General features: G+C 51.7%; 4 protein-coding genes across 4 annotated transcripts; 2 read left to right on the top strand and 2 right to left on the bottom strand.

Annotated features, from left to right (window-relative positions):
- Positions 1 to 151: 151 nt before the first annotated feature.
- On the bottom strand, positions 152 to 652 carry AtWU_08685 (translation machinery-associated protein 64; the record flags this gene model as incomplete). The annotated part of the gene is made up of 1 exon (XM_035503793.1): positions 152 to 652. One exon carries the CDS (start codon positions 650 to 652, stop codon positions 152 to 154), a length of 501 nt encoding a protein of 166 aa, XP_035359686.1.
- A 533-nt stretch (positions 653 to 1,185) lies between these two features.
- On the bottom strand, positions 1,186 to 2,388 carry AtWU_08686 (lytic polysaccharide monooxygenase auxiliary activity family 9 protein; the record flags this gene model as incomplete). Its single annotated transcript, XM_035503794.1, has 1 exon — positions 1,186 to 2,388. The coding sequence occupies one exon, from the start codon at positions 2,386 to 2,388 to the stop codon at positions 1,186 to 1,188; it is 1,203 nt and encodes a 400-aa protein (XP_035359687.1).
- A 4,964-nt stretch (positions 2,389 to 7,352) lies between these two features.
- On the top strand, positions 7,353 to 11,765 carry AtWU_08687 (putative membrane-tethered transcription factor (SPT23); the record flags this gene model as incomplete). Its single annotated transcript, XM_035503795.1, has 4 exons — positions 7,353 to 8,060; positions 8,123 to 9,015; positions 9,078 to 11,571; positions 11,634 to 11,765. The coding sequence occupies 4 exons, from the start codon at positions 7,353 to 7,355 to the stop codon at positions 11,763 to 11,765; spliced, it is 4,227 nt and encodes a 1,408-aa protein (XP_035359688.1).
- Positions 11,766 to 12,416: 651 nt separating this feature from the next.
- AtWU_08688 (putative TMEM1 family protein) lies at positions 12,417 to 17,010 on the top strand (the record flags this gene model as incomplete). The annotated part of the gene is made up of 4 exons (XM_035503796.1): positions 12,417 to 12,456; positions 12,537 to 15,091; positions 15,152 to 16,228; positions 16,288 to 17,010. The coding sequence occupies 4 exons, from the start codon at positions 12,417 to 12,419 to the stop codon at positions 17,008 to 17,010; spliced, it is 4,395 nt and encodes a 1,464-aa protein (XP_035359689.1).
- Positions 17,011 to 17,619: the final 609 nt, after the last annotated feature.

Genomic DNA, 17,619 nt, shown 5'->3' on the forward strand with positions numbered 1-17,619 from the left:
TGTTTTCCTGTCCAGTATCATGTAAGAGGATAGCGGTAGTACCTGCCGGAGAGTCCTACTGAACCGTTCAGGTTAGGCCCTATTGTATACTTCGCAGGCACCCAGGTAGAGCAAAACGCACAAATTAGAAGTCTACTCACCAGTCCTCAGTTCAATCATAATAGTCATCACAGAACCCATCATCCATTCCATAGTCTAAATGGTCATAGCACTCCTGGAGCGGCTCATTGATGTTTGCCTCGCAGTCCTCGTAGTCGTAGTGGCTCTGGTCTCCCTCATAACCTTCATACTGGTCGTGATAGAATGGAATTGGTCCTTCATCCCAACCCGCATATTCTTGCTCATCCGGCTCTGCTCCCCTGTGCTCGCAATACTCCGGGTCGAGCTCGCTATCTTCTTCTTCCTGATCCTCGTACTGCTCTTGAGATCCTTCCTGCTGCTCGGCTTCCCAATACTCCTGGTCATACCGTCTCATGGTGTCTAAAATCTCCTTCGCTTCATCGTAGTCCTCGAAATCGTACGGTTTCAATCCATAAGATAACATGAAGTCATGCATGCCGTTGAATCCAGCTTCCTTGATCATCCGATACAGACTCTTCTCATGGGGAGGAATGTCATCTGGCTGCTGAGGGGTGACCTGAGAGGGCGACATGATGGCTTGCGGAGATGGGGAAGAAGATTGTTAGCAGCGCTCTGAATACGACAATATGAGAGAGAAATCTGAAGGTGGGAAGAGGTAGTAAGTAGTTCATGAGAAGCCCAGGCCGTTGTTAATTTGTAGCAGTGCCTTCCATTTCGGGCAAGACTCGGTCACGGGGTATTACCATGATCAATAGAGAGAATACTATCAAGACAGGCTGGAAAGAACATCGGCGAGAATCTTGTGGGCCATGCTTTGAAGGCCACTGTTGCCTTCCTCATGACCCTCAACGATTACCAGTCACTTATCAACGACTACTAAATCCGATTCTATCTAGACGGCAGACACAAAGAATGCAGTATTATACGAAAGAGAACGGTACAGTTGAAAGTCACAGCTTCAATATTGATATTTTATAGGTACATAAGTGGATACCCGATCCGAAGCGAAAAGAGCATCAGACGGCTAAAAGGGCTTGTGTAGCCGTCAGATAGAAACAAGAAGGAATGTCTATATGATCCGAACTTCCACGTCTGGCTGGGCGCTTAGGCGTTGAGGTCACGGGCGTGCTTCTTCTCAGTGACTAGCCAAGAGAAGGTCTCCTTCAGGACGCTGAGGAACTGGTCGGCGCTCAGAGAGCTGAAGTAGCTGGTGAGGTTGTCGCTGGAGACGGCGACGCTGGAGCTGCTGGGGGTGGCAACAGCGGCGGCGCTGGAGCTGGCAACCTGGATGTGGGTTTGCTGGGGGGCGCTGCCAGTGACAGTGACCTGCACAACGTCAGTCGAAGTCTGGTAAGCAGTGGCGACCGCAGTCTGGACGGTGGTTTCAACGTCGGTGACAACGGCAGCAGCAGCGGCGGTGGTGGTGGTGGCGCTTACGGCGGAGGTAGTCGCAGCAGGAGCGCTGGTGGTGGAGCTGGAAGCGCTGGAAGTAGTGACAGCGGCAGCGGCAGCGGAGCTGGTAGAAGAAGCACTGGAGGAGCTGCCGGAGGAGCTGCCGGAGGACGTGGCGTTGTACATAGCAGGGCCGGGGATGTCATAGGAGCTCAGGGTCTCGTAGATGTTGACCAGGATACCCGGGTCGGTGTCCTTGTAGAGGGCTTCACCCTTGGTGCCCGAGTAGGTGGAGCTACCGCTACCGGTAACCTTAAGGTTAAGACATTGAGGGTAGTTCTGGGCGCCATCCTTGTTCTCAGCGGAGTGCAGGGCAATGATCTCGTGACGCAGGACGTAGTTGCCAGCCTCGAGGGTCGAGGGGATGGTCACAGTCCAGCTGTTGTTGTTGGAGATCAGGTTGTCGGTGGCCCAGGTTCCAGGGACTTCAGTGTCGCTGATGAGGCCGCTCTCGTCGATCTTGAAGAACTCAAGGTCAGTCTTGGTGACATCGGAGCAGTCACCGTTGCAGTTGGCAAGGTAAGTCAGGACGGGACCGTGGTGGCTGGAGGGCCAGTCAGTCCACTGAAGCTCAACAGTACCACCAGCCTTGACGTCAGCGGAGATAGCACCAGGCTTAGCGCTCTTGTGGCAGATGATGTCAGCCTCGGCGTATTCAGAGCCGTCGACGAAGCCAAGGTCAGTGGCTTCGGTAGACCAGGCAATGGTCTCCGGAGGGTCACTCTCATAGGCGTAGGAGGTGACGATGTATCCTCCGTAGTACTGGCCGTCAACGACAGCACCAGACACATAACCGTGGCCAGCAACAAGAGCGGCCGAACCGAGGACAACACCAGCAATCTTAGCGACAGACATTTTGCAGGCTTTGAGTTAATCGACGCACAGCGTGATCGTGGGTAAGAGGGATCGGTTGGGAAAGAAAGAGTGACGAAGCAAATGGTCTTCAATCAATGAAGCCAGGAAAGGAAAGCAAGAGAATGGATGGTTCTAAGACCCCGGGAAAAGAAATGAATGAGAAGCTGATGAGGAAAGGAAGAAAGGTCGAAGCAGGACGTGAATCCAGCGCCTTTATATAATGCTAGCCATGGTCGTAGTTCTATCAAGTCTCCGCCCAAAGCTCAGACCGAACGGTTTCGAACCAGGATAAATGAAAGGTTCACTCCCCGATAGCCATGCTGCAATTAGATTTCTTGGCAGCTGTCAGGTTCCCACTAACTACAGGGCCGACTGAGACGCGGAATTGATTGGGATAGGGTCATCGCAGACGGAGAGTCTGGGATTGATGAAAAGCAGGCACTAGACCACAGACCACAAACACGCCGGTAGGTTCCAGAGTCGGAGGTCGAGACACCCTTGCAGGAGCCAGTTACTACTTAGGCATTAGCGTTGTCCAAACAGGGGAGACGGAGAGGCGCCGAAAAGGGCCCAGCGAATTTAGCTACATACCGGAGCAGAAGAGTGGACCGAATGCCGGAGGCCCTCTGGCCGTCCGGCGGCAGTCTGCGACATGGCGAGTTTCACTCTGGAGCTATTCTGGCTCCAACTCCGCCCTGCCAAGAAATGCCATTTTTGCCAGTTCCGCCGGAAGTGGCTTGTTTAGGTTATGTCAGTTGTTGGAGAAAGAAAATCTATTTGATTTTGGAATCGATAGAGAGAAGAACTTGAAAGCCGGGGTGAAGTACTTCATCAGTACTAGATGGTTGTAGATAGCCAACTAAACTACGTAGTTAGTCGGGTGGTACTGCAGTAGTCAGCGATCAACCACGTGCGCACTAGTCCCTATTGAACTCTTGCTCACCTCCCTCAGTGGCTTTTAACAGTACTACACTTCTATTCTGGGAGTTTTTCCATGTTCTGCGTGGTGAAATGTGGCGGGAAATAAAAAAGAGCGACAAGCCTGAATCTCAAAATGGAGGGGCGCATCAATGCCACCTGCCACCCAATAGAGATAGTGCCATCCCGTCACATACATAGTGGTGATAACTGGGGCCTGGGCCCATCCGACAATTAGATTGAGACCGCCGATTTAATTGCAGGGAGGGCCGCATCGAATCCGGTCTTGGCAATGCCCTTACGAAGTAGAGTCAAGCTTCTCATGATTCATTCGTTCACCTTCTCAGCTTTGATTAACACCTCCCTGTAGGCTAATAAGCAACAGCCCTGTATTGATTGGGTGCCGCCCAGTTTCTGCTGGATGGAGTTGGTCTGGATTGCCTGCTAGTCCGTGAATTGAAAACACATTAATGGCCGCAAACGCTCCTTTCGATAGGACCCTGAGGGTCCACGCGCTCCATGCAGGGACCGCTATTGCTTCTTGAAGCGCCCGACTTGGTCTAGGAGTGCAATCCCTTACTGATTCTCATCAGCTTTGGGAAGTCTGGACGCTCAGTGGTGGTAGTCTGTTACTGGTAGATGGGTGGGACTCTGATCCTGATCCTAGCTGCACCGTTGGGGTCTTCAATCCGAAACACACCCATTGGCGGAGTTCGCTATCCACATGTACCAGCGACCAACCAAGCTTTTTTTCCACAACGGCCATCGGTATACTTGTTTGATAGGGAAGGGACGGACTCCTGTGCAATTATTCGTCGCCCGCAGATCTCTCATGTCTTGCCATAGTTAGAATGTCAGTTGTTGCAGATTATATAAACGGACGTCTTGTCCTAGCTGCGACCTTCCTTGGGACTGTGGTTATTTGCCTAAAGCATTCTTGTATAACTGAACCCCAGCCTCAATTCAAAATCCTTGGGCTGGACGTACACTGATTTGGTTTTCTGCATTCTGCTTTAGGCTTGTGACTAGCCGAAACCTTCTGTGTATAATCAGCCAGCCATTCAGCGGTGATCCGAAGTCCACGTTCCAATGATAGTGTGTATGCATAGTACTTATTTATACAAAATACAGATGATGCAACTTACCATATATCGAAAACGCTCATTGAACGAGGAAACCTGGTAACCTTAACTCGGAAGTTTGTCGTGCGCTCGGCCCAGCTACTACTTTGACTTGTACTACTACTACATTTCGTCACGATCTATGTACTCCTGCAATTTGGGATCTGACTGCGTTCACTGTGCTACATCATGATCCCATGTAGATCAGGCGGGTGTTGGTAACTGCAGTCCTTGCATATTTTGGACACAGGACCTTAAAATGTCACCCAAGCCACCTGCAGCCAGCTCTTGAAGGAAAGACTGTAGGACATTCTCTCTTAGCACTGATTCGTGTATCACTTGAAGCTATCAGAAGTTCCATGGAACCCTCAAAATATATACTTAGCCCTCAATATACGAATTTGTCATGAGGTTTGGTATCAATAAGTCGTAATAATCTATGGCGCTCACCTTCATGGGAAAAAAAAACATGAAGTGACTGCGAAAGCATCATGGAACCTGCTATTGGAGTATAGGATCTCCGCCACTAGCAATTTGATGTGCTTCAGCTGTGTACTGTGGATGGCAGAATTTTCATATAGTAGATAATTGCTTTTCCCTGGAATGGGCTGATCGACACCGCTCGGTAGGTCATGAATGGTCAGCCACCCAACGAAGCACTTCATGAGAAGATAGACTAGACCCCCCACAGTAGATCAGTACACTTTTGATATTTTCCCGCCTACTTCCGGATTAAGTCTTCTTTTCTTCTGATGTCCTTGCGCTAGTGAATATCGGCTTGCCGTGAGATCTTCGCTGCGGAAATAGCATTATAAGCACATTGCAATTGCTCCAAAGATCGCGTGGGCATGCGGTTGTTTTATGGGTTCTAGATTATTTCGATTGCGAAAGATAATTTGGTCTTCATGGTCGACTGAAACCTGCATTCTTCCATGGCCTCCTGTGTAGGCATCCTAAAAGCCCGTCATCAAGATAATTCGGGATGACCGACCATTTATTAAAAACGAGTGCGGTGAGGCCTGCTAGAATGTAGATTCGACTAGTAATGCACTGTCCAGGGTAACTTGACGTGCTAAGTGAAGAGGCCCAAAACTTGGGATTTTATTGGTACCTGATCTGCTCCGCACGGTGAACTCGGATCGAGTGCTGTCAAAACGCTTATCGTCACCTTTTCAGGGATGCGGTCTGATCGGGATCCGAGGGTGCTCTGTGGGAAAATCCCAGGCAAGACATGACGGATGATTTAATTTGCTGACCATTCGGAGTTACACTGTGGCGTCATTCCATCGCGCATCTCCTGAGTATGCGAACGACTGCTGGATTAAACTTACTTGACTGCGGTCATCTTCTTTCGTAGCAGTCTTAGCAACCAGGGAGAACCATCCATACTTAGGCTGTCGTACATGGTGGATGTCCAAGTTGCTGAGAATGGTAAACGCAGATAGTGCAGTCTGGACCAATTGACGGTGAGATATGCTCCATAATGATCCGCGAACAAAGCGCCACTCTCTCCGATCCGCGAATGTGCTCATCTTTTGTGGCTGATAAAATACCAAGTAACTACGGTAACTGGTATTTATTGTACTGAGAGACGCGTTTAGCACTCAATGCACACCTGCTTGCCCAAGTACTGTGGTGTTCCCAATGGAGTAGGCCTGTTTTGAGAGTGTTGCGTTGACGGAGAGGATATCATACAGATGTGTCACAAAATGCGGTGCGATCTGACAGGCTTGATCCAATGGCTCGGAACTGAGCCGCCCGCCTACCGTAGGATCAACAGATTATCTCTAGTACTACGGAGGAGTAATATTCTCTCATTATTCTCAAAGCGATAATTGATTGATGATGGAGGATCGAAAGAAGTCAGCATCCACCCACCAAGACATGGACACGATTTACACAGTAGGTGCACTATAATAGTACTATTGACTTGTAGCCCGCTACGTGTCCCGGAACTTGTCAATCAATGACAGACGAAGACACTCCATAGAGCGGCGGCGACATCCACCGAACTTAAAGGCAATAGTACGGAGTAGAGTACTTGGTGTAAGTAGTTAGTAGTCAGTTCAATGTTCGGAGTAATAGGAAGGCGCAACTTTTGGTGATCAATTAATACCACCTCAAATATCACTGGTTGCCGTCTTCGGGCGCCCCTCCCAGGATCGTTCCCCGGCCAATGGAAACTCGGCGGCCTAGTTACTCCGTTCCTGGCCGACATTTGTCCATATTGGGACTAGTGCCACTCCGGGGCGGCCTCACCGCGACTCACTGTCGAATCCTCGCAAAGAGTCGTTTTACAGCAAAGTGCCTCAGTCAGCAGATAACCATTGATTCACCTCCCTCCCCTTCCTTGTCCTTGGCCTCTCTCTCCCGTCTCCAGGACTGACTTGCCGGTCGGACGCCGTCTCCCGAGTCATCCTTCACATCTCTCTTTCTAGTCTTGTCCTATCCATCGAGATTCTACTCGGATTGATACACTCGCGTCTACTATCCTCGAAACTTCTGCGCTCCGACGCCCGGCCTGGATTTTGCACAGTGACTCCCTTTTCCCAACTCTTGCCGCGCCTCCGCCTCCGCTCCCCCCCTACGCCAGCCGCCCTTACTCAACAACCCTACTGTTCCCCTTCAACCACCCTCTGAGAATCCACCATCTTCCTTTAGATTTTTCTGTGTCGCTGTCGCCTCGGTTGATGGACGTGGGGTACTGCTGACGGAGGCAAGAGAATCGCGCCCGCAACTGCGCCCGCCCAGCACATTCCCGTCCCAGTCAGCCGCCCTTTGTCCTCCTGTCCCACCGTCCGAAGTGTCAACAATCTGGATTGCAAATACATAAGGTGTGGGTTGAAAAGCAGGCTGTGAGGCACTCTAGGGAGAATTGCAGGCATCTCCCTCTGGTCTTCTGAAGACTGCTGTGAGAGTCAAATGATGGGATCGGCAGAGGCTGCCTCTTCGCCTGCGTTTCCTTTCCTAGACCCGATTGTCGTTGATGACGAGATGGGGCACCCTTACCAGGACGAAGATATGGACTTTTTAGATACTGCGAGGCTGCAGATGTCGGCGGAAAATGCAGGGAGGGACTTTGACGACATCTTCTCACGCGCCACTTCATCCCGCCCGGTCGCGGAATCGGAGCCATCGTGTCTGTCGCCCTCGGAATTGTCTCTCAAGCGATCGTACCAAGACCAGGATGCGTTGCGACAAGTTAATGTTGTCTCGTCCGACTCCCCCGCCGAGTCCCCGGATGGCTCATCTCCGAGCTCTTCCTCCACATCACCGCGGAATCATCTTCGAAACCCGTCCGTCACCTCGTCTGCGTCGGTTGTTCATAGCGAAAACACTGTTATGCCGTTTGGATATGCGACAGAGGATTGGATGAATCCCGACTTGTCTTCAGTGAAGGAGGAGTCGCTGTTCGGTCTGGACCTTTCCCTGCCAAACCTTGACGGCGCGTTTCCCACAGACACCGATCTTGAATCGAGCAACAAAGCCATGGATGCCGCATTTGATTTTGAGAGTGCCGCCAGCAGTCCTAGCCCTCTAAAATCCGAGTCTGCGCAGCCCAGAATTGCTAAGAGATCAAAATCTCAGATGCGGAGTGTTTCTAGCACTTCGGCCAGACATTCTGCCTCATCGGTGAGTTCCCGTTCTTTCATTGCCGCCGGTTCGATCGTGCTCTGCTGACACATAGTACACAGATGAATGGGTCAACCTTCTTTCCTCGCAACACCAAGGAGCCTTCGCCGTTCTCCGTTTCGCGAAGCTTCAGTCAGGCCAAGTCGCCACTGGGCCCTTGGGGAGGCCATTCACCGTCATCACTTTTGGAAGAAAGCTTCGGTGGAATTAACATGAATGGCGGTTCTCCGCTTACTCCGGGTCTCAACTTCGGACCGAGTAGCTTCCCATTTGGTGTCAACTTCGCACCGTCCCCTTCTCCAACAACCGTGAAGCAGGAGACGACGCAGCGTCACATGCTAACCGTGCATCCCACCTCCCTCAAATCACGCGTGGAGACTCAAATTCCTATCAGGCTGACCCTCTTTCCGTTACCGAATGGCGTTAAAAAGGTGCGCTTGCCGAGCCACACCATCTCGAAGCCGAAATTTCTTGCACCGCCGACTGTCGAACGGTCCCCGGAGATTGTGGAATTGCACACCAGTCTCGTTTGCACAAGTGCGATGCAGGATCAAGAGAAGCTGAAGAAGGCGTTTGCCAGAGCAAGAGGAGATAACTCTTACCGTTCATCCAGCTCTAGCCCACGTTCCGCTGAAGACATGCAAGAAGACGATAAGCCACTGGATGGCGGAGAAGTGAAGATCTGTCCTGGTTGTATACAGCGTGAGCGGAAGCGTGCGTTCAGGAAAAAGCAAAGAAAGCCGGAGGAAGACGAACTCTTCCAGAAGGACGAGGAGAAAAGGGTAATCGTCTTCAACACCAACGAAGTCAAGGAATGGGCCGAGCCATCGAAGAATGCCATGCCGAGCTTTGGAGACGCTCCGATGCCTAATATTCCCCCGGGGGCCATGCAAGTGGAGTTACCGATGCGTATCGCATGCTACTGCAGGCATCAGAATGAGAAGCTTGGGTTTCAGTACGTATACCCGGCTCTGGGCGGATATGGTATTGTAGCACTTTGCTAACTTTAGTTTTTAGGGTCATTTTCACTGTCAAAGATTATAAGGATAACGTTGTTGCTCAGGCGATAACGAATTCTATCATGATCACTGACGACCACAAAACTCATGCACCTCCCGCTCCACCAGCTCCTGGTCCATCTCCTTCTCTACCGGATGGGACACAGCTTCCGGGCGTTGGCGTGTTCCCTTCGAGCCCCAGTGTTGACACAGGCAAATCATCGGCCCCGTCGCAACAAGCATCCCAGTCATCTTCAGCTACCGATCTGCAGGGTCTGCAGCAAAGGTTCAACACTCAATATCTGACGTCGGGCTCCTTCCCCGTGTCCCAGTCCTCAACGAACGGCACAACCACCAACACTCAAACGCCGCGGAGTCTTTCTCGACAGACTTCGCCGAACGATTTCCAAGGGCCGATGAGCAAGCGTCGCAAACACAGCAACTCTGGGAGACTGCCATCGGAACTCACTATGACCAAGCTGGAAAACACGCAGTCGTCAGGTAGTGTCTCCAGCTCCTCAGCTCCTAACAATGATCCACCTTTTCCCAGCACTCGCGGGTTCGCATCCCCGGCGGAGAGGCCCTTCGTCACTGCTTCTGCCATATCTAATCAGTTCCCTAACGGACCGCCGACTCCAAACGGCGCAGATACCAACCCCTTCCTTAACACCATGCAACAACAGAGTTTGGACAATTTTATCCAGCAACAATTGATGTCTGCACCGAACTCCGCCCAACCAAGTCGTCCAGGGACCCCTGGGGGTTCGCGCAACAATTTCCAGGATCCAAATTACAATATTTCCTTGGGACCCAACACGTCTTCACCAATGTGGCCGCCACTAACCAATGCGGGAAACCGGTTACCTTCAGTCATCCACAAACTGGTACCTGCAGAAGGCTCTATTACGGGAGGCACAGAGGTTACCTTGCTTGGAAGCGGCTTCTACCCTGGGATGGAAGTCGTTTTTGGTGACACTTTAGCCACCACTACCACGTTCTGGGGTGACAAGTGTCTCAACTGCCTGACACCCCCTGCACTTCAACCCGGGCTTGTGGCGGTGGTTTTCAAGCATGAACATCCCACCTTCGGCCAGATGCAACCTACTCAACCTCTGATGCCAAAGCAGCAGCAGTTCTTCCGTTATGTCGACGATCGCGAGTTGCAGATGTATCGCCTTGCTCTTGGTATCCTTGGACAGAAACTCGGCAGTCAAGCAGATGCGTTCCAGACGGCTCAGCAGATTATGGGCAGTGACATGAAGGGCGTTTTCAACCTACAAAAGGACTTCCCAGGAGGCTCTGGTGGTGGTCACCAGCGGCAGGCGGCTGGGCTGGAGTCGCAAGTCTCACTTGGTGACCTCGATGGCAGAATGTGGAAGTACCTCGAGTTTGTCGATCTTGATGACAGCCCACGCCCACCCAGGTACAATTCGCGCTCGGCGACAGGCCAGACACTGCTCCACTTTGCTGCCTCCTTGGGCCTGACACGGTTCGTGGCCGGCCTGCTTGCGCGAGGTGCCAATCCCGACCTGCAGGATAACACCGGGAACACGCCGATGCACTTTGCGGCTCTGAACGGTCATGCGCATATCGTCAACAGGCTCCGTCTTGCCGGTGCCAACCCTAATGCCCGTAGCATTAGGGGTTTCACTCCAGCAGACCTCGCTACGACCTTGCCTGCTCACCAGGCGGCCTTGATACCTGCACGTCATTACCGCTCACGTAGTGTTGGGTCGCTTTCCTCCTCGCGTCGCAGGCACAGCAGTTCCGCATCGTTACATTCCCTCTGGGACTCTTCATCTGTGTCGGGCTCTTTTGACCATGCCGTTGAAGACTCCGATGACTCGGAAGACGACGACGATGTAATCGATTATAGCGCCTCCCGCCGGTCGAGTATGCATCACGAGCGGCCAGTGTCGATTCCTGGACCTGAGCAGCCAGCAGAGTCGGACGATGCTCGACCATTTTCGCCTCCGGCCGCCCTGGTTGCTTGGCGTAACCAACTGCAGGCCCAAATCAATCAGTTCCAGCAAAGTGTGGCCAACGCCTTCCCCAATCTGCCTGCGTTGCCGCCTATGCCCGCACTGCCTGACTACCAAGCCCATCCGATGATGCGTCGTATCACCAATCTGGTTCCTCACCGACCGAGCACCGCGCGGTCTGCCAAAGATGGCTGGTGGGATATGCTGACGGGCAATTCCGCCCCTACGGGTACAGAGCTACCCTCCTATGAGGAACTCTACCCGCACAAAGAGAACGAAGATGATGAGCAAGCAACGCGCTTGAAGAAATCGAGTATGCTTCAAGCAGCGACGGAGGCAGCACTCGATCAGCATTTCGAAGCGCAGGCCAGCACATCGGAGGTCGTCCGAACCAAGCCAGAAAGCGAAGATATCAAAGATATCCGGATTGGCCGCAAGGTGATATCTCGTGAACAGCAGAAGCACCTTCGGGAGCAGCAAGCGCGGCGAATGAAGGGCCTAGGTAGCGATCGGAATCTGTATTTCATCTGGGTAAGTAGGACCGCTCATGGAATTGTCAGTATCACTTTGGAACCACTGCTAACGGTTGCTAGATTCCGCTCCTTCTGTTGGTCATCTGTGCTTGGATTCGGAGTTATGTCCCGGGCATCTGGGAAGGCTTTACCAGCGGCTATGAATTCGTCAAGGCTCAATATGCGCAGCGCGCCTTAGAAGTTGGCCATTGACATCTGTTTTACTTTTCCTCCTTTCCTTCATCTGTTTTGAGCTAGGGCGTTCTGTCCTCTGGGTCGGTAATACAAACGGGGCATGTCTTTTCATTTGTTAAAGAGCTATTGTTCCATAATGACGGGATATGACTGTTTTGATCTCTTTGTCTTGTTTCTGGTGAACCATGCTGCCCTCAACTATTCCTGTACAGATTCTTGTGTGTTTCCTTAGGCGATCTCTTTTCTCTACGGCTTTCTTTCACTTAATGAAGACCAAGTCACGTGTCCTGCAGAGGACCCATCCCCTATTGTTTTCCATACTGCGCATAGAGCTGAATATATCATTTACTATTGAGGGACTTTCTAATATTAACATTTGGATAGCCTAGTATTTCGTAGCAGCTTGGAAGCAGCCCCACCGTAACAGATGTCGGGGGAAGGTTAGGCGGAAGGAAGGCCACACGTGCGGAGAGAAAGGCGGTCTTGCCGTCCCCCGGCCAAAACAACCGCAATACCATCATCACCGCGGTGGCCGATATACTTAGCTCTCTGCCAATTCCCTCCCCTTACTGCGCATCTAGCTAGGAGTTTGGCTCCCCCTTTCTCGGCCAGTCAGGCGGCATGCCCTTTGCGAGTGGTCCCTTGACCCCCGAATAGTGCTCGGGCATCATGGACCCCTCACCCCAGGCGGGCTCCAGCAGTGTCACCGGTAAGGATATCCACCCCCCGATGGCTTTCCGAATGGCATTCTGGGGTACATGTTGCTCACTTCTTCGATTTGATTCCCAGTCGAGTATACTGATCCCTCCGGTCTCTTCCCCACTGTTCAGTCCATCCTTGCAGACAAGCTTCCTCTGAAGAACCTCCACTGGAAGTCCCCAACCCGCCCCGTTCGATCCATCGAGTCCCTCCGTATCGGCTTCGTCCCTGCCCAGCATGAATCGGACGAGCGCAAGCCGTCTACCGACACGGCCAGTGCCACCGTGACGCACCGGCGACACCAGATCCCAGGCCTACGCCAGACCCCCTACTTGAAGATTTACTTGCTCCGCTGTGACGACAACGATACCTACAAGGCTACGGCGCGGAAGGCACTGCGGGATTGGATTAAATCCCACTCCACAACCTCCTCATCCAGCGCAACGTCCACTAGCCAGGAGAAGCACGATGCTTTCGACTGGCTCATTGTACATGTGGTGCAGGACGGAGAGGGGGCGGAAAAGTCCGCCCCTTCTAAATGGGGTCGCACAACCACCACAGTCCTTGAGAAGGTCAAGGCCGACTTCAACGGAACTTCCAAGTCCTCCACCATAGATCGCGTGGCTCAGCTACGCCTCCCTAAGCAGGGTAGTAATGCGAAGCCACCTGAGCTGGCCGATCAGATCGAAGACTTGGTTGAGAAGCTGAAGAACGCAATTCTGGCATCCTTTGACCTTCGCGTCGCGCAGTATGAGGAGGACATCAAAGAGAAAGACTCGCAGCGCAGCTTGCCTGGTTGGAATTTCTGTACCTTTTTCATACTCAAGGAGGGTCTAGCTAGGGGCTTCGAAAATGTGGGGTTGTTCGAGGACGCGCTGCTCGGCTACGATGAACTTGCGGTCGGCTTGGACACCGCGATACAAGAACAGCTTGAAGGAACTGGAGATCAACATGGAGGTGCATTTCTGACTTACAGCAAGGACTGGAAAGACAAGGCAAAATCGGCTCTGGAGTCTGGCGGAGAAGTAGCACGCAAGGACGAGGGCGAGGGAGATGATGAGCCAGAACCAGTTCCGGAAATTGCAATGGATGACTTTCCCATATCTGCAACAAAAAAGCCGTATCGGGAGATGATACTGGCCAGTGATATCTCCATCTTTGATTTCCGCACTTATGTCTTCTCAAGACAACTGACATTACTGCTTAGGGCGGCAAAGGCTCATTCCTTACTCAGTAAGGAAGCAGAAGCAGATCCACAGTCGTCCAAGAAAGACAGGAAGCCGGAAAATCTACTGCTTCTCTCCGAAGCTTGCCAGAGGGCAACCGAATTCATTAGTCTTGCGGCGCGGACACTAAGGTTCGACCTTGAGACGGGACTGGTAGATGTCGAGGATACTAGAAAGTCAGAGGTGGTGAACAATATTGTATCATCATGGGCCTATGCTGCTGCCTCCCAGGTGCTTTCTCAGACCTTTACTCCCGCCCTTACACTTCCAGAGTCCTCACTGCATGCTGTCAACAAGCCAGCAGACAATGTTACGCATGCTGAGGGCCACCCACAGCTTCCCAGGCGCTCAAGTTCGCTTGCGACTCCTACAGCTACGCCTCAGCCCCGGCGTATGACAACCTCGGGCATTTTGCCTCCAGATGCCCTTTCGTCTGTCCATGCACGACCGGGCTTTGAGGGCCCCAAGCTTACGCCCAAGACCGGTTCCGAGCAGTTAGCTTCTGGAAGAGCGGAGTTGCTCCTGATGGCTCGTCGACTCTTGGAGGAGATATCTGCAAGATTTGGCTGGAAGGAGACTTGGAACGATCTCCATCTTCTGTTCAATGATCGAGGATCGGATGCTGATGATATGGCTGAAGTATCGCTTGATGACGAGACTCCACAGACAGCAGATAAGTTTGGGGAAATCAATCTTCTGTCTGGTATCGATCTCCCTGGCTTGAAGCTAGCTCTTCAGTCCAGAAAGGCTTTCCGTGTGCATTATGAAGATCTCACAGATCAGATGTACCGTCACCACATCGCTGCAAATCGGACGTACTCAACCCAGGCCGCACTTGCTGACATGGCCCTCATACGCTACAGACAGAGCGACTATGGGGCGGCAGCGTCTTATTTCCATCACATTGCTCCGTTTTATGGCAGTAAGAACTGGATTGTGCTAGAGGGAATTATGTTAGAAATGTACACCCGGTGTCTGAAAGAGCTTAACCGCAGTGAAGAATACGTCCGGGTGATCCTCCGTCTTCTCGCAAAGTTTGCCAGTTATACAGAGTCCAACCTGTCAAAGCGGCAGAAGACGCTAGATGCGTCGCATATCTTTGCGGAAAATGCGTTGATTTCCGAGTACGTTGAGGAGCTGTTCAAGGCATCAGGTTCCCTTCAGAAAGAAGTCATAGCCCCCATGACTGATTTCTTTGCGGATATCAACGTCAAGCCTGCAATATTACACTATGAGGACAAGGATGGGTTCCAGCTTCAACTGTACCTACGCTTTTGTTTGGGAAAGCGCATTGATGTTGATTCTATCAAGCTGCGATTGGTGGGTGCGCACAATGCTCAGAGTAATGAGCATTGGCTAGAGGCTCCTATCAAAATGACCATCAAGTCGTCGTCGACGAGGGTGTTGGTCGACTCACCGGTGAGTACAGTTCGCAGCTATTTGTGCTGTTGCTTTCTTGACAGATACTGACTATATTAGATAACACTGCAAGGTAAATATTTCGTGGACCGCATTGAAATGCGAGCGAAGAACATTGTTTTCACTTTTGGTGGCGGGAAGCATGCGTCCCTGCCAGTGGGATTCAGGGAGGCAGAGGCCGAGGAAGAGGATAGTCGGCCATTCATTTACTGTTTTCCGCCACCGGACGGCCTCCAGGCAAAGATCGTATCACCGCACTTTGTCAATCTGGAGGAATTACGAACACTAGAGCTGGAATTCAGTAGTGGATGGAATGACATCAAGAGCGGGACTCTTCGAGTGAGACCTGCCACTGCTGGTCTTCGATTGAGAACGACCGAAACCGAACTGGTAGAGGGTGACATCAAGATCGAAGCCCATAATGACTCGGGGAACATTGAGTTCACTCAGTTGAAACCCAACTCGTTCGTTCGGTTCCGGATCCCTTACACGGTCGAGGAACACCACCCGATGCTCTCTGCAAGGGCCGAAGTGTCATACGAGACAGAGAAGGGGCGGTTTACTTACTCCTCGGTGCACAACATCATTTCAGGCTTGCCGATCAGTGTCAACGTGCAGGATGTCTTCAAGGATAGTGTCCTATTCTCACGGTTTACCATCAGTCCGGCTATGCTGATACCGCTCCGGATCTTAAAGTGCCAAATCCCAAGCTCAGACATCTATGAGGTGCAGTCGAGTATTGGCGACTCTGTGGCACTGAATGTATTTGCCAAACAACCTGCATCTCTTCTCTACAAGATTCGACAGCGGCCAGACAGCGTTCCCACTCCGGGAGCAAGACGGTCCCTGCGACTAAGCGTCGATTTTACTTGCGTGGACGATGAATGCCTCTATGCAGTCGAGCAGACATTCAAGTCAAGCATTGCAGCTAGCGAGTTTCATCAGTACACAAGTTTGCTCACATCCCACATTGTTGAGACGACCCGCTCACAGCTATCGACTTCCGAAATGGAAGTTGTCGGCCTCGTCCGAGAGGTGGAAACACTGCAGTTTGCGAATGCCCACTGGGAGACATTGCTGAGTGCGTTGAAGGAGCCAATGGATGGACTGAAGGCCTGGCTTATGGACTGGCATAAGGTAAGTCACCCGTACATCCCACTGACGGCCCCCTTGCTTCTCTAGTCTGACCCAAATAGAATCACCCGGTCATCTGCCTTCCAGACTCTCCAGCCGTACGCAGCAGACACATCGTCATCCCCGTTGACATCCCAGAGATTCAAGTTGTTCACACAGCCGAGCTCCGCCTCACCAATCTGGCACAGCAGCCTCCCCATGCGGCAGTTGGACAGATGATTGCTGCAGAACTCAGCATACGTCATACACGACGGTGGTGCTCACCGGAGCATCGCGAGAACGCAGGCGGTCCGCTTGACTTCTCGTACGAGATCCACGCAAATCCCGAAACATGGCTCGTTGGCGGGCGACGCCGCGGAAACTTCACCGCCGAAGAAGGCGAGACCAAGACCTTTGCGATCATGCTACTCCCGCAGAAAGCCGGACACCTCCTTCTTCCGGGTTTAGAAATCAGGTCCTTTGTGCCACCATCCCCAACATCCTCATCGTCTCTGCCCCAGCCGCAGTCTCAATCTTCGACGACAGCGACCGGGGCCCAGACGATGAGCCCCAACCTTGGACAGCCCGTGACAGCTGGGTCCATGACGGCCGCCGCCGCCGCAGCGGCAGTGGCACCGCTGCAGCGCCGACCCATTCCTTGCGAGGTCGACTACCGCAACCACGGCGAGACCGTGCTGGTATTACCCGATCTCCGCACGACGACAGTGAGCCTGTCACTGTCGGGAGGCAGTCATGGCGGGGCGTGGTTGATCGATTCGGAGCGGTTGCATGTAACGAGCTCATAGAGTACATTTTTTCCTACATATCTACTTACCTACATGGCATAGCTTAGAAGCCAGGTACAATGCATGTGTATATTGTATAGACTATATGGGATATATTTGAAACCATGATACTATAGACAGTATTATTAGCAAGCAATGAATTGATAAGAAGATGAAGTGTACTACGTAGTCCAACAATATACATCAAACCGCCTTCATCCATCACCCATCATCAATTGCAAATTACCCACAAATACAAAATACACCCCCATAACAATACATACACTCCATTACACACATACTTTTCCCACCAGATAAGGTCAGCATACCATACTAAACTAACTACTCTTACCGACCTTAGTTAGCATCCATCATCTCCATTAAAATTGTACTACAATAGAACATTAAACACCTCCTTTAACTAACTAACTAACAGACACACATCACCGTACCTCACCACCCAACCCACGCCAGTAATTTTACCAATAAATAATCGATCAGCAGATATCCAAACCTAAGAGATGTTACACAAAACCTACTCACTCCCACCAGACAACTCAAATAGAATATCAAGTGCGAGGAACTGAATTGACTGAATGACTGATTGCAAAGTACTTAGTAGTAATCCTA

Source organism: Aspergillus tubingensis (assembly GCF_013340325.1).
Source record: "Aspergillus tubingensis WU-2223L DNA, scaffold_9, whole genome shotgun sequence".
Lineage (NCBI taxonomy): Eukaryota > Fungi > Ascomycota > Eurotiomycetes > Eurotiales > Aspergillaceae > Aspergillus > Aspergillus tubingensis.